The sequence below is a fragment of the Malaya genurostris genome, chromosome 3, assembly GCF_030247185.1.
Source record: "Malaya genurostris strain Urasoe2022 chromosome 3, Malgen_1.1, whole genome shotgun sequence".
NCBI classification, from domain to species: domain Eukaryota; kingdom Metazoa; phylum Arthropoda; class Insecta; order Diptera; family Culicidae; genus Malaya; species Malaya genurostris.
In genome coordinates, this window is record NC_080572.1 from 18,595,816 (window position 1) to 18,619,774 (window position 23,959).

General features: G+C 37.3%; 1 protein-coding gene across 1 annotated transcript; it reads right to left on the reverse strand.

Moving 5' to 3' along the window:
• Positions 1-1,551: 1,551 nt before the first annotated feature.
• LOC131437893 (broad-complex core protein isoforms 1/2/3/4/5) lies at positions 1,552-14,289 on the reverse strand. The gene is made up of 3 exons (XM_058607547.1): positions 13,097-14,289; positions 5,093-6,228; positions 1,552-5,027 (listed from the first exon to the last, which is right to left on the reverse strand). The coding sequence occupies exons 2-3, from the start codon at positions 6,200-6,202 to the stop codon at positions 3,960-3,962; spliced, it is 2,178 nt and encodes a 725-aa protein (XP_058463530.1). The 5' UTR covers positions 6,203-6,228; positions 13,097-14,289; the 3' UTR covers positions 1,552-3,959.
• Between the last annotated feature and the right edge of the window lie 9,670 nt (positions 14,290-23,959).

Sequence of the window (23,959 nt, forward strand, 5' to 3'; positions counted from 1 at the left end):
ACGATTAACAATTTTGCAACGAGTGATATCAATTTTCTCCCCAACATTTATTTTTTCCGGTATAAGTACTTTTTTGTAAACTTTAAACGAGCCCCGTGAATCATGAATGTTATGATTCCTTATCAATAATTTATTTAGGTTAACACTATCTAGCAGTGAGCGGTATTTTCATTGCGAAGAAACATCAAAATGAGTGGCGTATGCACATTGAGTGGGGTGTACGTTATTTGGCCGAATTTTGTTTGGCATAACTTTGTTTGGCATAACTTTTGTTTGGCATAAATCTATTTGGCATACTGTCGTTTGGGAAAAAATAAAAAATATATACTGTTTCATTTGGCATAATTGTTGTTTGGCATAATTTTCATTTGACATAATTTCAATTGTGCATATTTTCTTTTGATTCGTTTTATTCTGGGTGTGATTTAAAAGGTTGAAATACATAACGGCCTGAAACACTTGGATTATAGGTTTTCCGATTAGTGTTCCGATTAGTGATTGGACGACTCGGACTGCATTACCTCGGTGGCTTGGCGCCGCCGAGGTTGCCTTGTCCTCGTTGTGGTTTAAAACTAGAAAATAAATACAAAATGCGGCTTCGCCGCCTTGCGGTTTTTTAATGCGAGGCCAAAGGATAGCTCCTAGCTTTGAATAGACCGGGCAAACGAGTGGATTACAGGTTTGTCTGCGGGGGCAGCCGCTTCCGACGGCGGGTCGGCGGCCGACTCAGCCGGCGTCGCCTCGGTGGCTGAGTGCCACCGAGCCTCCTTGGCTTCGTTTATGTGGCTGCGTCACATTGATAAACACATAACAAAGATATTCCTTTAAAATCGAGAGTAAGGATCGAGCACTAATCGGAAATACTCCCTGAATAAATAGAATATCTAAAGAAAATATGCACAATTGAAATTATGCCAGACGAAAATTATGCCAAACAACAGTTACGCCAAATGAAATAGTATGTCTTTTTATTTTATGTCAAAAGACATTATGCCAAACAAATTTATGCCAATCAAAAGTTATGCCAGTCAAATTTATGCCCAAAAAATTTATGCCGAACAAAATTCGGCCAAATAACGTACACCCCATTGAGTGGCATATGCACGTTGGGTTGGCGGTTCAATGCATAGGGCACTCGTCTAACAAACCAGTTGTCGTATGTTCGAGCCTCGATCTGGAAGGATTCGTAGTGTCAGTAGGATCGTAGCACCAGCCATGCAATGGTTCTGTACACTCGGAATCGGCTGCGAAGTCTGTTGAAACAGAAGGTCAAATTCCACTACAGGAATGTAATGCCAAGGCTTTTATCACCTTTCTTAGTTAATTATGCATTTCACACGTTCGGTTCCGTCACGAAATGATAGGTTTATTTCAGCGTAATATTTTTAATTTTTTTTAAATATTCCCAATCTTGAAGGGCAATTCACAATTTTAGGAAAACGACCATTGTTTCAAAACGCAAAAGCATTTTTCTTTGCTGTCGTTGAGCGGAAATTCAAATAAGAAATATCAGTTTGTTAGGCAAATTTTTCTAAAAAATGATCTTTTTTCAATGAAGATTCTTCAAGCATTAGTATGTTTTCCTGAGATTGTAAAAAGAACTTTACAGTTTAGTTCAGTTTACAGTTGAGATTTGGCCATGCAATCGGATATGAATATTAAGTTACTCTTATAGAAATAATTTGCAATAATTTTTTTTATTTTATGTTCTTTCTGCTATACATTCAATATAAAGTTAACTCATCGAGGGTTGTTGTTTTTAATCTACAGAATACAAAAATTTTTCCAAAACGAAAAATATTCGCATTACATTTTTCATAACTTGCATCATCTAAACTTCGTTTTTTTCCATCTGATTTGCTTTCGCAAAAATCAAATCTAACATCTAGGCAACGATTAGGTTGTGTTTGGAACTTGTTTGTATTTTTGATTATAATCTTATTTGCTTCCCTATTTCTAATAGTAATTAAACATATACATTTTGCTTTTCTAATGGGAATAAACACAATTGTAGTAATTAACTAAGCACTTTCCTTTTTTGAAATTTACATTTTTTGTTTTTTTTTTGTTGAAGAGCAGGTATTTGTGATTTTCCTTTTTTTCTTCTAACTGCTATTGGCTCTGGCAATGTACGTGTGATTGTTTTTCATTTCAGAAAATGTTCTTTTGTAGTATTGCATCGCCCCAGCACTATTTTCAGTTCAGTTTTACGTTCTCTGAGCATTGAATGACTTATCTATCCTAAGTCTCGAAATAGGTGTATCGTTTTAACTCTGCGCTGCCAGTTTGCCTGTTTTCATTTCCGCGAATAAATATCTAAGTAATGAGTAGGCTTTATAGAGAAACGATAAAAGTCCAAATCAGTCTTACAAAATTTAGTCAAAATAAAAATAAAACAAAAACGAAAGTCGCTAAAGTAGTAGCATGAGCAACTTAGCCTTCAAACGAAATTATTCATACAATCTAGAGGTGCGTGTGCAATCTTAGTTCCTGATACTACGTTATAATTTACCTCTACATATCTAGACTTTATTTGCTTCGTTCACCTGATTTCGTAACATATTCTTGTCTATTCAGTCTTGGTTTAATGAAGAAAAAAAAATGAAAAGAGCAATCTAATCCTCTTGAAGGAGGTTTTGATTTTTTTTTTCTACTCAAATATGGCATTCATTACTAAACACATTATATCTCTAGTCTAGTTCATACACTAACGTCAAATCCACAACTACGTACCATACTAACAACACATTTAAAGTTGACGACTGTGTCCTAATGTTTGATTTGCATGTTTCTCTTCGATTCTTTTTCATTATTTTAATTGAGGTATGGCCCGGCAACTTAACACTTAGAATTGTGAAAATAATTTTGCTCAGAAAATGATAACGTAAAGAGGTTATTTTAAATACATTAAATACAGGCACTTGTTGGTGATATTTCAACAAAAAATTACTTAATCAATATCATAAAATACGGAAAAATGATTGATTCGACAAAACATACCGTTAGTAAATTTGAAAGCCCTACAATAATAGTACAGATGTGGCAGTTTGTTTATCTAACATAATTGAAAATACCAGCTTTATAGAGATATTTACAATGATATATTTTCAATTTCGTTACTAAACAGAAAACAAAAATGAATCTAGTACGGAATTTGATATGATTTCTACTCTCCGTTGTAAAAGATTATAGTACAGAATTAAAAAAAAATGAAAAGTAACATAAAACATGTACGCATGCAAACGATTTAACTTACGCAAAATATATAAGGCAAAATAGAGTCCTCTGTAGTAAAAAAGTTTTTCAATATTGCACCTCGGTTCATTTAACTGGTTCATGAGTTCACTAATACAATAAACAACTGCGTTTGATGGATAGTGTGTGTGTCTTTGTTGTTCGCATTTAAACTGTTTAACATTCTTACAAATCAGTCTATTGTAGGTAGAGGGTAGATTGATTGGTCTCACCAAGGGTTGATTGCTGAAATTGTTCTCGTAATGAGATTCGCTTTTAAAAATAGAATCACGCAGCTAGAAAGGATACATTAGTGCGATATATCCATTCGATTTGTTAATGAATTTAATAAATATGCAAATTTAATACAAAAATTATTGGTGGGATTGCTTTCAGGTTATTTTAAGGTAACTCATGTTGCGCGGCTTCATTTTTTGTGATGTAACTTAATTGGTAACATTCATAGTTTCTTACTTTTGAGCTTTCACATGTCTTTTCGTTTTATTTTTTTTAAATAATTGAATGAAAAATAAAACAAACAAAAAGAAACTAGTTTGCTATTTTTTAGAAAAAGAAAATACACGTTTCACAGTATGCAGAAAGAATCTTCAAGGAAGATTTTCTCTGCCTTGATGGTATAAGGAAACATAATAGTACGAAGATATTCTCTTCTGCAGCTAGAGGAGAAAAAAACAATAGTTGGATTCCAATATGACACTTTTCGATTACTCCATAGGAGCATTGCTGTCGGCTGGGATTTCCCGCTTGATTGGGATGGGATTGTAGTCTTCTTTGATTTTACTTGGAGCGGGAACAATCACACCTGGCTGCTGTGGCGGTATTTGAGGGGGTAATGGAAGGTGGAGATGTTGGTGGCTAGGCATCGGTTGGGGTGAAATTGACTCTCGATCAGAATCTGGTCCTCGCCGTGTCATCGACAGATCTTCTACAATGTCATCACACTCACCACTGATATCTCGATGGTCTTCGTGTTCCATTGAATCGCGTTCCAATCGGTCGTAAGTTTCAGATCCATTGCTGCGATGATGGCGATCGCCTTCAGAAGATTCCCGACGTAGGTCACGATCGTCTGGAGATCCCATGGATACAGATCGCATGTACTTCATTAGAACATTAGGACTTGGCGAACGAGTGCCGTGATTGCCTGGCGATGTGTTAATACCGTTGACGGCAGCATGGGCAGCTGCTGCAATTGCCATCGCATGGAGAGCTTCTCGCCCAGCTGCCTGTTGTAGGAATGACGGGTCAAGCAATGCAGCTGCTGGGTGTGGAATCGTCGGTGGCAAATGATGTCCTGAATGCTCCATCTTAATCATTCTTGGCTTATCTTCGTCACCCAGCTGATGCTGAGATTGTGATTGCATCTGCTGTTCTCCGGGATGTCCCGTACCAAACATATGCGAGGCACCGCTTAGTCCATAAGGAAATGGTGCTGGACTGCCTCCGGAACTGGGACTACGTTTAATTGCTCGATTCATCGGTCGCCCGGTGGTAATACCCATCTTTTTCACCTTGTCGTAAAGGGTTCGCGAAGGAACGCCATATCTGCGAGCAGCCTGCAATGCACTCATTCCGTTACGTACACATTCGATTGCATTGTGAATATCCGTGCGAGTGTATTGCTTGTACCGCTTCCATTCAGGTTTTTGTTGTTGGTGGGGTACGTATGACGCAAGTCGGGCGTCGTCAGCGCTGTAGTTAAGCCGAGACTCCATTAACGCTTCATCGTCGTAGGATTTATCTGCATAAGGTGATAGCGGTTCTTTTATGTGCTGTTTAACAAAATCGAAACATTAGTATCAAGTTGGAATAAAATGGATATTATTGCGTAGCCTACCTTGTATCCTCCGCCGTTGGAGTGATGGGTACTGCTTGGATTCGAGGCATGATGGTGTCCGGTAGCAGCGCTAGTAGCAGAGGTTTCTGATTTCAATCCTGGAATAGGATGAAGTGATAACGGTGATGATGTCGATTGTGATGAATCAGCCGGGTTCGATTGAGCAAGAACGTTACGAAGAATCGGAGTATCGCGAAGCATAGTTGACATCGATTGGAGTTTTTTGCGCTTCAGTGGATTCATATCTGCACTAGAATCATACACTGAGCTGAGCATATTGTGAAGTTGGGGTTGGTGTAGGGTGACTGGAATCTGACCCGGAAGGGACCATCGGAGATTTTGCGAAGTGGGCTGGGACGAGGATGATGAAGCAGAAGGAGTTTGTCTTTGTTCGTCAAGCGGAGACTCATTGTGGTGGGAATATGTTGGGTGAGATGGAGAGTGGACGAAAGATGCTGAGCGCTCTCCATGTTCATGTTCTTCGTGGTGACGTTCCCGACTTCTGTCACGTTCGATAGCAGTAGGACTGGTGCGAGAATAAAGGCTAGTGTATGGTGATTTGTACGTATACGGCGGTGAGGAACTGCTTTGAGCAATTGAGATGTTCGTAGAGGTCGAGATGACTGGAGGTGATTGTTCATTATTGTTTGGTGGCTGCGGTTTGGTGCTGTAGTTGTTATTGCTTGGATACACCGAATCACGCTCCCGTTCAATTACCATCTTCTTAAATCGTCCGTGAATATCATCCATATCAAACAATCCCTTAACTTCCAGTTGTTTCGCGATTTCCATTATAGGTTCAATTTGAGCTTGAGTAACGTTTACCTCTCCGGTGTACATGTACTCAAGTATGGCACGCATTTCAAACTCTTGTACACCTGGAAACAATATGCTGCAATGGTCCATAGGAACGTCCTGTAAAATTGACTGGAAATACGGAGAATTGGCCGCTAGTACCACACGATGCGCCTTGAATTGGACCTGTTCGTCCACATAAATGGTGCAGTCTACGTAGCACTCCATCTTGCTCAGCGCATCCAAAATCTCCACCAAGTTTGACTTGTGGTTGTTCCATCGTAGACAATATGTCTGTGCATCGCTGCTACCCATGTTGAAGAATTGTTGATGTTTTACGGCTGGAATGAAATGAATAATTATTCATAAAGAATCAATCAAAAATGCACGAATAAGCTAGACATGCCATAAGCTCTTATGCGATTGAAAACATACAAATAATCAGTCAATAGTGGTATATTTGAAAATGTCAGAAATTATTGAACCGAAGCACAAGATACAATCTGGGTGCACGCTCAGCCGACGACAGATTCCCAGCACCTGATCTGTCGGAGATAAGTGGGAGATCGGCAAGCTGAGGAACAACAAAGCCGCGGGCGAGCTGCAAAACATGGACGAGAGGCACTGGCTAGAGCGCTGCACTGGATGATTTCTAAGATTTAAGAGGAGGAGATTCTACCGCAGGAATGGGGGAAGGAATGGTATGTCCCGTCTACAAAAAGGGTGATAAGCTAGATTGTTGCAATTACCGCACAATAACATTGCTAAACGCCGCCTACAAGGTACACTCCCAAATCTTTTGACGTCGTCTATCATCAATAGCTGAGGAATTCGTAGTACCGTACCAAGCGGTATTTACTGGAGCCCGCGCCACTACGGACCACATATTCGCGATAAGACAAGTACTCCCACGTATCACCTATTCATTGACTTCAAAGCTGCATACGACACAAACAATAGAGAACAGCTATGGCAGATCTTGCACGAATACGGTTTTCCAGATAAACTGACGCGATTTCTACGTTCGAGTATCTGGGACGCTCGTATGAATTAGAGATGGGCAAAACAGTTCATTTCAAAGAACCGTTCAGTGATGCGGAGCTCTTTTGGAAGAACTAGTTCTCCTGAGTCGTTCGTTCGTTCTTTTCATAGTTGGTTTGTTTGTGCAAAGATTGGACGAGAACTGAGTTTTGTTATGTCGTTTTCGCTTGATGTCAAACCCAACCCAGTTTTCACTCTAATCGATTGTTTGAAACCAGTTTTGAAACTAGGTTCAACGTTGTTGAACTGAACGAGTTAGTTTCGAACCTGGTTTTTATATCAGGTTTGCTCGAACCCTCGTTCCTAAGTGCAAAATCAACACAGTTTCATGAAAAGTGTTTGTTTGATGAAACTACCCTGGGTCAGTTTCAGTTTTCTCAAGCGAAAACGACATTAGATTAAGCGAGCAAAAAAAAGGTCCCACGAATTTGAACTGTACTTTCATGATGAAGCTTTCTTATAACGGAACTACCGTTCTCTACCGGTCCCATCACTTTGAACTGATGAACTACCGTTCTCGAAAAAAGAACTTTTGCTCATTCATTCTTTTAGAAGAACTAGATCTTTTGAACCGTTCGCGAACGCATTGCCCATCTCTAGTATGAATCACGAATTGCAACAGCTGATAGGAGAACCACCCATCGTACGGACAGCTAAAATCGGACGTCTACGATGGGTTGGGCATGTCATAAACATGTCCAGAAAGCCCAGAGGATGTGCCGACAGCCCAGTGAAAATAATTCTTGAATCTAATCTGACTGGTACAAGAAGAAGAGGAGCGCAGCGAACAAGGTGGATCGATCAAGTGGAGGTTGATCCACGAAGCATCCGTGCCTCGAGTGGTTGGCGACGAGCAGCCATGGACCGAGTTATGTGGCGATGTATGCTTGATACAGCAAAGGACACCCTAGGACTATAGCTGTTAAGTAAGGTAGGTAAAGTAGAAATCATTGAATGATTTGGAAATGTCAGAAATTATTTTTTGGTTTCGAAAATTTCTTGTGATCAAGTTATGTTTTGTTTTTTAATTGTAAACGTAAAAAATTGCGACCGAACAAGTAGTGTAGAATATTCCGCCACACATCATCCGTTGCGGTGTACCACCCAGGCGCTCCAGGGACCGACTAGTCTCGATAAAGTAGCGTAAATATTCCTTTCCTACCAATCTTGATTAGGTTCAAGTCGCGCCGTCATTCGCTCACTATAGTCATTCGAGGAAACACGAAGTAATCATCGCGTGACCAATCAACCGTGGCGAGCTTGTAGTGTTTCTTGGAAGCTTGAATTTCGCAAATTTCATTATTTTGCCTGCTTTTGGGCGCGAAAAAAAAGAGAAATATAGTAAGGAAAAACATGCACGAGACTGGAAAACTGCCGGTAATTATGAGGGGACGGCCTCTTCGGTGGGTTCAGAGTGTGTTGTAGAGTCCACGGAAAATGATTTTTCATTCCGCATTTTTGCAGAACCACTGCATGAGCCGCAGTAAAGGCAGTATAATTGTATGGCAGGATAAGTGATTTGCATAAAATCGGGGGCTATTTTGCGATTAGTGCTATTAGTGAATAAGTTTGCTCAACATTGTCCGAGTAAAATTGGGTATGGTTGGCATGAAAAGTTGCTCATTTTTGCTATAATTGATGTAATTCGAAAGATCAGTTGTTTGAAACACCACTTCAGACGGGGTTGTCTTGTTCAAATTAGGAAAGTATGAAAGAACGCGGGATGTCAATTATTACCTCAATCAGTGGCCTTCGATAGCTCTCATTCAGTCAACTGGATGGGATTAAATACAATCGGCTGTAGTAAGGGATTGAGATCTTTATACACCCCTAAAATTTTTTTTCGAATTTAGGAAAAGTTGACCCTCAGCTCTCGTGCGGTGAATTTTTGTTCAGCTGGTGTCTCTTTGAGAGAGCTATTTTTGTTGTGTGAATCCTGTCGAGGTCAAAGTACTTTCGTTTTCCTCTATGTTGAAGCAAATTTTAAATGGAGAATTCAATTGATACCCTCGTTCATAGAAAATGTTTTTTTTTAACCGGATATTTGCTTCTTCCATCAGATTACCTTTACATCAAGTCAGATGAATTCTACGATATTATGTATGCAAGTGCACATCAATAACCCTTCTGGAATTGCCATTTGTGGGTTGCGCTTATCAGATGCGGTTTTTGAAAATGGAACGAAGGAGCAAACATAGTCTATCTTTCGCATGTATGTTTTATGTCTTTGATGAGAACCGGGCGTGGAAAATATTGAGTTACCTAGCACTCGTCCCGCTGTATGATGTCATCTTTCTCACGGTAGCTTAGATTGAATGCAACTTTCTATTGTGTTCGAAGATGTTTTGAACAAATAAAGGATTCAATCGACAATGAATTAATTTTTATGGAAATAGAATGTCTATTATAGGTGATTGTTTGGTTTTTTATCGTTGTGCTGTGCTGATCAGGTTAGCCTAGGGCGAAAAGAGGCAACGTGCAAACACGTGAAGATACAAATATCCAGATAATTAGGGAAACGTGCCACCGGAGCCAATTTGTTCAGATTCTTGATGTTATTGATTATTTGAATCGAATGGAAAGAATTGTATGCTTTTTTAGGAGCGATAAAGTAATAAATCTTTGCCAAGAATAATCAGAGTATCTGTTTTAGTAATATGATTCATATGACATTATGCATTTATGAAGTGACATTAGCAATTCAACATAATCTGCTAATGTACTGAAGAGTTAGAGAGGATGAACGTAACACAATTAAAAATAGTCATGTCCACTTTAGCCCAAACCGGTGCCCATGACCAAAATCGAAACGAAATTATATTTATTTTATAGGTTAGTTTTTCCGCAGTATACGGTTTCGCGTTTTTTAACTTCGAACAATGTTGATGAATATTATCTTATTCAACCGCAGAATTTAATTTTTTGTTTTGGCTCCGACTCGTCAACGCATTGCAATTTGAAGTGATCCATTTCAGGTAGGGACTCGAACATACTCGGCTGTTTGAAAATGAAATTAAAAAAAAATTTAAAATAGTCATGTGCTCACAAACCATTATCCCCTAATGACGATACTAAGATAGATAAACTAACTGAAAATAAAACGCAACCCGAATCGTTCTTCTTATCCTGATAAGTACTATGTGAGTAGTATCGTGAAACACCAAAAAACTGATCGTTCTAAACTGTGAACATCATAAAACAATTTGGCCCGTCAATCCAGTTGGGAAAGAAAGTAATCTGGATTTATGCATCCCAAATGGCTTGCTGGAAGTTTTATTTTTATTAAAAATGTTGTGTTTTTAGTGCTACCTTAATTTAATTTGCACTGACTAGAGTTGAAAACAAATGTAAAAAAGGAAATATATTTATTAAAATAGACTTCTTTCGGAGAATTCAATTGAACTTATCGGAAAATATGGACAGCACTTCTTCTATTTAACACTGCACAAACACGGTGAAAAGAATTTTAAATATGGAGTTCTATGAGAAATCTACCGAATAACTGAAATGGGTGTAGAAATGGACTCTGAACGTATTATCATTTCGAATAACGATAAGAATCATTCAATTATGAAAATTTATTTTCGATTAAATATGGATTCAAAAAGCTTCGATTTGGATAATATTTTTCAACAAATCGTAAAATGATGATTCTATATTTAATGTACAAATTACAAATACAAAAAATAAACGTTTTGTAGAACTTTTGATAAAGAATTTACAAGGTGAAAAGTAGAAGTAATAGAAAAGTAGTCTTGTCGAATAATTCTTGTCCAGAATATAAATGATTTACTTCTTGTCGTACATAAAAATCAGAGTGAGTGTTTCGTTGTTAACATTCAATGAAAGATAAATATCATAAAACCTGTATAAAACTATATTTCTATTAGTTTTCCTTTTTCCAATTTCATATAAAATATAGACCTCGAAAAAAACCTTCTTAATCATCAATTTGCCATTCTTAGCTTCTATATATCACTCCACAACTCAATTATAAGATTCCTAAAGGAACCGTTTGTAGCCGGAATTTGTCAAATTGGATAATCATTAGCCGGTCATAATCACGTGCAGTCAGTAACAAAAATCTTTTGTCTCTAAAAAAAACCGTATCTACACAAATGAAGCGTCGGGATCTAACAACTTAACTTCTCAATACGTTTATATCAGTTACTATTGTGGTAGTGCTGGGTCAGCATTTGCAGTGCATTGTGAAGCATTTTGAATCAGCCTGTGCCTTTATGTATGAACAAGAAAAGAACAGCAAAAATCGGGTGCGGGTGTTGCATTTCTGTTCGTAAAGTGCAAAAATCCCTTGCTCTAATCCCTCGAAAGCTAGTGAGACGACCTCTCTCTACGGGTAGTCTTATGTGGTTTTACTTTCGATCCAGTTTTTCGGTTCTCACACTTTTTATGCCTGGAAATTGCTCAGTTTCCCTTCTATTTCTTTTTCATGCGTAGTACGAGGAAGTAGAAGAAGAACGTAGAGATTGTGTAACTTCTTTTGTTTTTCAAGATTTCTGCGAGGATCGAGCTGTCGGTTTTGCTTCGGCACATGCTTGCTCATGAGGTAAGTTTTTTCAGCATCCTACACATGACTTAAATTCGGCAGTGTATCCTATTCGATTTTCTTACATCCTTCGGTTTTGGAATTTACTCTAGTGCATGGACTGGTTAATTTGTTTAATTGGTTTTGAATTTCAATACCTCTATTATGCATGTGAGCATAACATAACCGAAACGTAACGATAACGTTCCGCCGAATAAAACCATGCACCATGCGGCTCCTTTCAAAAATTACGATCTTGCTTGTAAAGGGTGATTTTTTAAGAGCTTGAGAACTTTTTTAAACAATAAAACGCATAAAATTTGCAAAATCTCATCGGTTCTTTATTTTAAACGTTAGATTGGTACATGACATTTACTTTTTGAAGATAATTTCATTTAAATGTTGACCGCGGCTGCGTCTTAGGTGGTCCATTCGGAAAATCCGCTTTCTTATCGACAAATTTTGTTCAGCGATGAGGCTCATTTCTGGTTGAATGGCTACGTAAATAAGCAAAATTGCCGCATTTGGAGTGAAGAGCAACCAGAAGCCGTTCAAGAACTGCCCATGCATCCCGAAAAATGCACTGTTTGGTGTGGTTTGTACGCTGGTGGAATCATTGGACCGTATTTTTTCAAAGATGCTGTTGGACGCAACGTTACAGTGAATGGCGATCGCTATCGTTCGATGCTAACAAACTTTTTGTTGCCAAAAATGGAAGAACTGAACTTGGTTGACATGTGGTTTCAACAAGATGGCGCTACATGCCACACAGCTCGCGATTCTATGGCCATTTTGAGGGAAAACTTCGGAGAACAATTCATCTCAAGAAATGGACCGGTAAGTTGGCCACCAAGATCATGCGATTTGACGCCTTTAGACTATTTTTTGTGGGGCTACGTCAAGTCTAAAGTCTACAGAAATAAGCCAGTAACTATTCCAGCTTTGGAAGACAACATTTCCGAAGAAATTCGGGCTATTCCGGCCGAAATGCTCGAAAAAGTTGCCCAAAATTGGACTTTCCGAATGGACCACCTAAGACGCAGCCGCGGTCAACATTTAAATGAAATTATCTTCAAAAAGTAAATGTCATGTACCAATCTAACGTTTAAAATAAAGAACCGATGAGATTTTGCAAATTTTATGCGTTTTATTGTTTAAAAAAGTTCTCAAGCTCTTAAAAAATCACCCTTTATATAAGTAGTAGATCTATTTGCGTTAGCGATAAAAAATGCTGGCAGCTGTCTGGTGAATCCATTTCATCACACAGCTAAGTTTCGAAGTACGCGTGGCTTCTAGCCAGCCGCGCATCGAGATCCTTTTCGAGCAAAGCGTTGTGCAATTCAATGCATCCTTAGAACGCACTATCCTCGGTTTGCTGACTCAGTTAAGACCGCACCACATGTGGTATTTTAGCATCATGAGCAAAAGTGCACCATCGCACATGTGCTGGTAAAATTTGAAAGTTATTCTTAGCTGATTGCGAGGGCTTTTTTTTACAGGGGATGATATTTTAAACTAGTTTTTTTTTCAAAAATATTCGTTTCCATTTGTTTGATAGAACGCCTTCAAGAGGGTTGTTACTTTGCCAGAAAAGTGTACGGTATAAGCTTTTTTTCACTTACCTTGCTCGAATGTAATTGGTGATTCTTTTCTATGTCGTGTTGTTTAGATGATCTCGATAAGTCTTTTGATTTCTGCAGCTCCGAGGCCGTTGTTCATAATCACGAAAGTTTGCTTTACTCTCGAAGTTCACACGCAAGTATTGGAGTTCGTTTGTGTCGCACTTACTATGTATGTTTTAGTTTCCTTTCAATATTCAAAATTGAAGGAATTGTTTGAGCAATTTAAAAATTTTGATAACCTCAAGCACAGCGGGTCCGAAACGATTATTGCAAATAGTGGAAAATTGTTGTTTTTTCTACAAAATAGGCGATCCCAAATGCCTTGTTCGTGTGATGATTTACAATCCAAAAATTAAGCTGTGCGAGGTGAGTTAGATTTTAGGGTCGCTTAGAGAATTTTGCTATGTTATTTACTGATTTTTTTTAAATCACGATAGTTTTTTTTCTAATCACGAGACATTTTCATTGTGTTAACTAACAGTATCACAAGTTTATTGTTTATATCTTTCCGACAATATTTCTACCACTGAATCGCTAATTTTCTCTTCGCCCTTCACTTTCTTCTCTACACACTTGATTGTTCACTTCAGCGTTCGCTTCCGCCGTTGCACTTCCTGCATGCCCGCATCAGGCACTATTCGCGGAGAAGGGCAGAATTTTTCGTCCTCACTCAACAAAATTTCATTTCGTACTGTTTTGATAGTTTTATTTTCATTTTTCACTAACTCTCTGCTCTGCGGCTGCGATTGCGATGCGGTTTGCTGCTCCTACGAAAAAAAAACGATTGTGTGGGTGAGTTCCTCCTGTTACTCCTCCTCCTTCACCACATCAATTACACGAAGGTCGCACGATGCGTGAGTGTCCCGCAAACGCAACAAGAATGTTGCACTACTCGTTTGAAATGGGCAGGAGGCGCAAGTTTTTGTTGCACCTCACTATTCACCCGTACACGTGGGTTTTGGTGAAAATTGTAGAACTAAACTGCTTTTGTACAACCGTCGAACAGATTTCATATCACACTTTCTAATGACAATCAATATTCACAACAACAAAACTCCAGAGGTTGTGTTCGCTCGCGAATATGGTTTCTGATAATTCTAGTTTCTTCGACACTTTGATTCCGATTAAGAACGAAGCAATGTGTCGTTGTCACAGTTGCAAGTTAGCGGTTGGAATGAAGAAGCTGTTTACATGTGAACTGTCTGCTGGGTACTGGTCCAACATTGCAGACCGAAAAGTCGTAAACAAACCTAAACCTGAAGCACAACCAACTGTGCATGTGTAGCATTGCTGTGTGTACGATTTGTGGTTTCGTGAGTTCCGTCCCTCTCTTCTCCCAATACTCCGGTGATTTTCATAATTCTGTGCCCTCTCAACCCTATAAGCTCTGTTGAGGACGTCCTTTTCTGCCCCTTTAAATTTCCCAACACTGAATTGGCACTTCTATCCTTCTTTTGCGCACGCTTGAGTTCCCAAGCACCCATACAGAGCAGTAATGAGTCGGCATATAGGATAAGGATTGCACATTGCTAGATGCACCCGCCCGTTCCCTTCTCCGATTGCCAGAAAAGGTTGTGTATCGCAACGCATATGCAATGTGCCCTCTCTGTTCTGCATACATCTGCAAGGAAAAAGCTTTTGCTATTATTGGTTTGCTGGTAGAGTCGCAGTATAGTTGAGTGCATTTGAGTGCACTCTCAATCCTTTTGTATAAATCGGCAGCAGTGGTGGGGATGATGGAAAGTCTCTGATAAAGTCACAGTTAAATGCTAGAGCTCTGTCTACAGCTTCGTGATGTGTTTGGAGTGGGGATGAAGTTGCATTTCGGTTTTTTGAGTGAGTTACACCGACTTGAGCTAAGTTCGTACTATTCTCAAGCGAACTAGAACAGACGATAACCATGTTACCTAGCAGGGTTGCCTGATGGATATTTTATGCTGAGCTTAGATATCCTCAGATGGCGTAATCCTTACAATGCATTTGTTTCTAATCGTACAAAATTTTGCTTTGCTATTCAAAATTTAGGATCTTTATTTTTATGAAAAGTTTATGCAATTGCTGCAATTCACTGCAGTTTATGCAATTGTTAGTTTATATTTATACACTACACTCTTTGTTTATTTGACACCTTTTAGAGATCAATTCGAAATTCTCTAAGTGTTAATGGATCAAGTGTTCTCACTTTCTCGAGTATTTGAAGGACGGTTAAGTTTTAAAAACTATATGTAGCATAAATCATAATCGATCATTAAGCAGTAACAAGTTCATGACCATCATTAAGCAGTAACAAGTTCATGACAAAAAGCACGTTACAAGCGTTGATATGTCTGGTCTCGTTTGTAATTAACATAACATTTTCCAACAAATACCCAAAAGAGAAATAGTTTAGATATAACATCCCGAACGGGATGTTACAATTGGATGAGATATGAAGGCCAAGTGCGATATACTCATATACCTTTCGATTCAAATCGTCGAAATCGCATAATATCTCTCTCTATGTGATTGTGTGTGTAAGATAAATAATATCATTTGATTTTCTCGAAAATGATTCAATTGATTCGCTTAATTGAGTTATCCAATTTTAACCAAATTAAGATTCAAATTAACGGACCTACGACCCCACAAATGAAACTGTAATCAAATTCATCTGCCGGTTTCGAAATTACAAAATGATATGTGTTAAAAAAAATTGACTTGAGGAGTGTTTTTCATAAGTAACAATGTAACTGACCAAAGACATCGAAATGAAACTCACTCATTGCTGAACCGATTTATCTATATAAGTTCAAATTCAAATAAAAGATCCTATAGTCCTTGTGGTTGCTATTTCATTTTATCCAGAACCGACTCCCGGCTGCGGAATTACAAGATGATTAGTGTTGAAAACCGTCTTAACTGTTGATGTAAGATTGTTCGAAATCTTCGGAATTGGCCTCAAAACTATTCAAATTTGTAGATTTTTTAGGTCAATCAAGGTCCATTTTTTTTACTTTGATCTTTGATGATATTTGGAATAAGATATTGATTCGGAAAAACGGATGATAGCAAATCGCAAGCAATTTCTGTGAATAATTTTATATCTCATCTTTTATCTCAAAAATGCTTGATCATATTTGATTTATATGTAGTTTGGTACCAACACAAAGCTGTGAATAAAAAAATTCAATCATTTTTAAACCGTCATCTATAACTGTTTGGCAACACTGACTGGGACCAAAACCTGCGGCCATTAAAACTCTTCCACTAACCTAACAATCGCTTTGAGTAGCGCGAAGAAGTGGGGATATTCATGTGGATGCATTTTTCTTCATTCAACTTTTAATGCTGCACGACAATGGCGCTCCGCTTGATTGTATGCGCGCGCAGGAGCATCCGAGCGGGCAACGCAAGCTGCTGTGAATACCGCGGCCATTGAGATCTTGCGAATGCTTGGAATGGAGTAAACGCGTCGGTCTTTGTTGGCTGCCAAATTGTTGTCTGAGTGAAGTTTCATCACAACATAGCTTTAAAAGTATATGTTTCTAGTACGTATAGTTTCATGCTTAGAGTGTACATCTAATCGACTTATGTTGGAATCAATTCGATGTATGGAACCGTGAGCATAGTTGTGGGTTCGTAGCAGCGAAAATGCACTTCGAAACTCCAGTCAAGTCTAGTGGATAGGGTAGTATGTTGATGCTAATATTTTCCATTTGGGCAGTATGCGTATGGAGTACGAATATGTTTTACGGTGTAACATAGCCTCCCCTATTTTCAAAACGGAATGACGATATGGAGAATTGGAAAAATGTTGCATTCGGGTTCGCGTATGGCAATGCTAACGACTGGATGACAGTGGTTTGAGTCTATGACTTTGAATGTGAAGTTATTTTTATAATGAGATTCTTCATTGAGAGTATGGGAATGTTTGATTGCGTTCGCACACAAGAAACTGTGTAGTAACTTCTTTAATTCGCAAAATAAAATTGGGAAAATGTATCATAAACTATATAAAACACTGTTCACACTGACGATGTAAATTGCAACAAAACCGAATTAGTAGCTTGGATAGAATTTGTCACTACAACTAATCAACTGTTTTATCTAAATCCTATTCACTCGTTTATGTTGTAGCAGGTAATTCCATTTGGGATACTTTCCGGGAAAGTATCGAAGCATCTTGAAACCGGAACATACTAAGACGCGCGCGAATACTACCATTACTGAAATTTATACTAACAAAAATCCTTCTCCCATGACGCTGTGGAGTGCGGAGTAGTATATACGGCCTCTAGTAACAACAAGTGTTTGACTATCATCTCCTCCCAGTCCTTAGTCGATCTATGTTCGGGCCCAACCGGCACCGGTACTGATCAAAGAACTCTGTGGATACCAGAAGATGTACATTGAAGGATGATTTGCCAGTCCCATGTCTGATCATCTAGAAATTCTCTGTACAATTTCAGCTAATCCTGATCAGTAACGGAGTTGCAACCAGGGGTGGTCGCTCAACCTGAAGCTCAAGCTATTGACCGAATTAGTAGCTTGGCTTATAATGGGATTATGGGATCTTCATTGTAAAAATTAATGTTAGTAGAAGTAGTTAAAATGAAATATTAAAAAAAATATATGCTGTACCATTGCAGTGCAGTTGTAGAACTGCATGGCGGTTCAAATACTTTTATTTTTGTTTTGTTTAAATCAAAAATCGGAGTGATGCTTTGTAAAACTTAGTTATATACCACTTATTAATAATGTTCTTTTTGTTTGAGAATAGATAACGCAGAAATAAAAAATAATTTTAGGCTCGTTCGTGACTACTATTGTGTTTTGGATCGATTTCGATGATAATGTGGCTGAAACTTCAAGTTTCGGAGATATAATCGCATCCGCACAGTTATTTCATAGAAACCTATGATCAAGCTTAAATGTATTATTGCTGATAGTTTTGGTTTGTAAAGCATGTTTTTGTTAACTACCTAAATCAATCTGAATGAATTTGTTTCAAAAATGAGCTCAATTCCGTGAATGAAATTATCTTATCTGTGTACATGACAAGAGAAATCATCATGTGTACATGACAAGAGAAAGGCATTATCACTCCACTAGGTGGATTCAGAATAGATTTTGCAATTCATAAAAAATAAAAAGGTGAATGAGTAATGTCACAAACGATATTAAAAACTGATGGTTTCAATCTCCGATTTGCATAGAAGCAATATTTATAGTTCTGTAGATAACCATGGACCATGGAGCCATCATAAATTTGTGTTTTGCATAGAAATTTAAAAAGCTTAGCAGTCATAGTAAAATACTGGTTTTTCTGGCGAGCCTTCGAATATATGCGCAGTTCCAAGTTTTTGTGGATCAAATTTTACATCTATTAGGTACTTTATGGAAAAAACGCCATAGGTAAACATGATTTATTTTATATTAAATGCATGATTTTACCAATGTAATAAATATGTAGACTATCGAAAACATGAAAAAAATGCAAGAAAAATGAAACATATTTTTCACAGGTACTACTGATCGGGCTGTTATTTTAAATGCTGTTTTTTACTTTGCACGAAGTTTAATTTGAAAATTCCATTTAAAGACTTGGATAAAATTGGTCCTGAGTACGTTTTAAGTTTATTTATTATGTAGCATTCGTTACTTCCTTGATGCTTGGAATCTGAAGAAACGACCTGCGCTCCCGATCCTTCTCTTGCACAGGAATCGCGTTCGTACACATTCGAGTGAAAACAAAAATGGCTTGTTCGCATTCGTTCGAAAGTATGTGTTCGTCGTATAGTCGATACGGACGTAAGCAAGCATGATGATACAAAATCAGCGAAAAAAACAAGTCAAATAACAAGTGATATCAAACATTTTTAATAACAACTCATGTCTGTACCATGTACTGATAGTTTAAAGTTGGATGGGCTTTTTTATTATGCATGTACGATGTTTAAAAGTGTGATCGATTCGAACGTAAACGGGAATACGAATTTGATATACTTTCGAACGCAAAAAAAAATCTTCTGGTAAAACTACGTTTTCAATGGTTCTTTGAATTGAACGGTTTTACCCATCTCTAGAATACACTCCTAATTTAAATAAGTTTTAAAAAGGACGATTTTCCAGATAGCCCTAAAAAGACTGATTCAGTGGTAGTCTTGCAAAAGCAGGAAAAGGTCGAAAAAAAATTATTTAAATTTTAATATTTAGGCTTTAAATTTAATTTTTCATGATTAGGTTTTAAAATGACTGATGATATTTCTGACAACCTACAAAACACCAACAATAATCGAATTTGATGTGAAAGCTGCGCTTAGGAGCATTATTGGAAAAAGCATGAAATCTAAATAAAATGTGTTGATTTTTCGAGAAAAACGCGAGAATTTTGATACTTCATTCCTTCGTGAAATGAAAGACTGATCACTTTCATCAACGTTGGTCAGATATGTTTTTCGTTTTAATCCTATTGTTTAATCGAAGTTACTGGCGAAGTAACAGGCAAAATAAAGATGGAATATATTGTGTTGGGTGGTACTGTCAGTTCAGAAGATGAACGTTTGGAAAAAATGTGGATGAGATTTTTAAATATAGTTCCAAGGAGATACCAGCAAAATACTTTATTTCTCAACTCACTATGTTCTTTTGGACATGGGTTTTCTACTTAAATCTTGAATGAGAACTGAACATAGGCTAAAAACCTGGAATTTTTATCTCGCGCAACGGGAAATTGAAATCGCTAATTCACTTGCCACCCTGGGTTATTATCATTTTCATTTTGATGTAGATGTTTCTATTTCGACATTGCTCCCTTTGCGAAATGTATAAACTCTACTTTCTTGTTTACCCTTATTCAAATCCTTTATCACTTAGGCATTTCGTTTTTGTAAGCTCATTGTCCGTCTTGTATTTATTCATTAGTATCCACGACTGGTTCTAGAAGTGACGAATGCCGAGTCATTGAGCGCAATACATTGTTTGGATACATTCCTCTGTCCTAAGGACGAACGACAGGTCAGCCAATTGACTAGCATCACATCTTTTATCGGTAGTATGCATCAGTGGTAAAAAATGAGTGAGAGGGTGAATGGCAAATAATTCGTTGGGGAGTGAAATAAACATCAGCAAACTTGTTATTGTGTAAAGAGAGAGTTGGAATAGAAACCATTGACATACCTTGGCTCTCGTTGATTAGCAGATTAGGAATTGATGTAATGACTTGAAGCTAAATAATAGACTAGAGGTGATATCGAGATCGAGGGGTAGTTAATGCCAGGCGAAAAGAACACAAAAATTGCACGAAAGCTACCCTACCTGGGGCTTCCAGAAATTAAACTATTTCTGTTTATTTTTTCAGCTTATGTCTGTCGGTTTTATCAAGAGGTAATGTGTTTTCGCTGTAGGTTGTGGCATTGTCCGCGGGAATGGGTTACGAAATGGGCTTGGGTTGGGTGGTTACTTTTCGAGGCGAAAAAAGTTAGCTTGATCCGGTCAGAGCAGCATGCAATCGCGATAGCTTTTCTAGCAGTTTAAGCTTGGTTTTTATTCGCATGTCTGTGTTTGATGAAATTTAACAACACTTCATCCTAAATAGCAGAGATGGATGTCACCACTTCTTATTTCTTTCGAAACATCCAACAGAATTGAAGATTAATAAATTGCCAATTTTCGTGCTTGCTAGTGAGGTAAATCTAACCTCCAATCCGGTCTTTGCTCAGTAGAATGACTCATGGTGTCACGTTTTTGTTAAGTTTTTTTATGCATAGTTTTTGTTTGACTATGTCTTTATGAATGCTTGACTAAATGGATAGTGACGGGTAACTCTTTATCAAACGTGTTATCGACTGAATTTTCATCTAACGAAAAGAATTTCTGTAAGACATATACTCTTTGAAAGGCAATAGATTGCTTAAATCAAAGCAGAAGTTACTAAAATACTACTAGACATAGAAGGTTAAAGCCGGGTATAAATTAACGACATAAATTAAAAAAATTACTAGACATAGACATTAGGACTATAAATCAATCAATGAAGAAGTTACGAAAATACTACTAGACCTATACATTAGAACTATAAAGAACTTACACTCGGCCATTTGAAAATCCTGACTCTAGACTAAATATTCCCCCCGGTGCACAGTGATGTCAAGGTGACAGAAATAATAAAAAAAAATTTCCAGTACTGTATTAATTTTTTTGAATTCTCAGATAAGTGAAGGATTACAGTTTAAAGTATAAAAATTTTTGAATAAGAAAAAATCTCTTCCTATCTTCTCAAACATAGGGTATTGTAAACTTTCTCTTCATCCTTCCATATATGGGTAGTCGTTATATAAATCTATTTATAATATATCAAGTATTGGAATAAATAAATCGCGTTTTTTCTGCTTTTTCATGATTTTTAGAGAGAGTATCATTGCAGTACCGTTTTCAAAGTATAGTCCATCGTTAAGGCCATCATCCAAGTATCATGCGCGCGGGTGGTTTTAGGAAATTTTCGATAGAAATTTTGAAAAATTTGCCAAAACCAAAATCATACAGACCTTTGAAAAGCTTTCATCTATCTGAGGGGCAAACATGGCTGAAAAGTTCGGAGATCAGATTCGACGAATGAATCGTTCCAATTTTTGGTGGTGTCGTAGTTTTTGAAACTGACCTGACAAGTTATGCGCCATGGATTGGAGCAAATGGCAACCGTATGGAACAATGTCTGATAAAAAATGGCGGCTGGGGCAGAACTTTTCATTGCAAAAAAGCTTTTACAACTTTCGAAACATGGAGTCTTGCATTTTCATGAAGTAAAAATACTATGCCATGAAGATCTTCATATTACGTCCGCTTTTCATGCAATGCTCTGTCCAAACGCAGCAAGCGTAATATGTATATAGAACCAGTGATGGTGTCTCCTAATTTAGCGCCCAGTTGATCCCACCACATGCACTTTTTCAGTTGTCCGGAACTTTCTTGTAGTCCTTATATAAAATTCTCAAATTTGAACCGCGAAAACAACTTTATGCATGTTTGCTCAGCGTTATTTTTTTCGTAATTTTTCATTTTACATAAGATACTTTAACATAATAAAATAATAAGTTTAATAAGATACTTTAATATAATAAAAATCTACTATTATTATTAAAGTGGTAGTATTCACCTAAATTCTATTTTGTATTTCTTTTATTGAAAAGTTTGTCGAACTCGAAAAACTTAAAAAATGCAGAATGCCGAACCTTTTACAAAAATCAATATTTTAGTGAAATACAAAAAAAAAATTTTTTTTCTCCCATCTTTACTCATGCAATCAACTTCATCAGTTGTAAGTTACAATATATCAGAAAGTACTAAGATAAGCCCTTTTGGAGAAAATTTTTCAAGTGTAAGTTTTTTTTTCAGTGTATAAATTTTCCACGCAGGTTTAATCATTATCAGAAACATTAGTGAATGGTATAAATCAATCACGAAGTAAAAAAAATACACAAGTTAATTTATTAAAAAAGTCGTCATTTTCCGGTCTGTAGCGAACGGTTCATCATTTCACTTTTAGGTGGATCGAAAATTTTTTCATACATTATCAAGATGTAAATATATTCAGAGACCTCAAATTATTATTAAAAAATCATCCAGCTGATGTTTATTGACGTATTTATGGTTTTTGCCAACTTTTGTATGGAGAGGCATCACTGTGTGGTGGCCGATTAGTGGGGACGGGCATAGCGTGATGAGTAAGAGCATCGCCTTTCATGCAGCCCACCTAGGTTCGATTGCCAATTCTGAACATAGGGTCTGGTCCGAGAGGCGAATGACCACAAGGATGAAACCTGTATAATTCAAACTTAAAAAAAGGAAATAAATTATGAGCTCATTGAAATTATACTCATTGTTTTAACGGACATTCACGATAATAGCATTGCTGGGTCGTTATTTAAAAAATGGCCACTGTCATTGTTTTATTTTTTAATTAAATTTTAAGGGAAATGATTCTCATCATGATGAATTGTATCTCGATGATAATAAAGCAAAACACAGAAATAGTACAACTAAGGTAAAAGCCTCAATTACTTCGAGAAGGGTTTAGAGGGTTTTTTTCTTGCTATATCGTCAAACCCCCTCTTCTCATTCAGGAAACAAACTCGTTGCCAACAAACAAAAGCGTTCTCTTGAATTGCTGAACAATGCGAAAATCCTATCGACGACAAATAATTACGTCATCTGTTCATTCAATGATCAGACTTATTGAGTTGCCTTTTACTTCTTTGATAGATTCCTCAAGTTCTTCGTATCTTACCTACTCAAAAGATTAGCCATGGTACGTGTGATCCTTATTGTTATTACACAAGAATATACCACTGGAAATACTCAACAAGGGCACAATGTTTTCGGTTCCTGTTTTATGATGTTCGAAATTGCAAGGACTATAATGTAATTACTATTGAATAAGGAAAGCATTTCTTTACTACTGCAGTTTTTTCTGTTTGTCTTTTGTATACTGTGTATAGAACAAACGTGTGCTTTGATGTTTTTGTTCATGACCAAAATGCATTTTACCAGTTTCTATTGTTCGCAAAAATACGCTTATAACCGCAAAAAGAGGAAAGAAATAGACCTGGTACCGGTAGTGGTGATGACAATAAAAGAAAAGGATTCAGAGCTTTTCGACCTCTGCTTTCCACTCGGTTGGATGTAATGACGATTTTTGCATGCTAAACTGTAGGAGTAATTTTTTACCTTTCATGCGATTTTTTATTTACGAGTACGGTTGCTGCAGTTCAAAGGGTTTTATGATGGAAAGGGTTTTATGGAGTAATCAGGTTTTCATGAATTTGCAAATGTTGGAGAAGTTAAAACATGCTTCGAGGTAATATAATTTATTACTTTTCCGCACAG

Excerpts from the sequence above, each read along its gene's own strand:
- LOC131437893 (XM_058607547.1), bottom strand. The coding sequence starts at position 6,202 with ATGGGTAGCAGCGATGCACAGACATATTGTCTACGATGGAACAACCAC. Across the intron at positions 5,028-5,092 it reads CCAACGGCGGAGGATACAAG|CACATAAAAGAACCGCTATC; the intron begins GTAGGCTACGCA and ends TTTGTTAAACAG.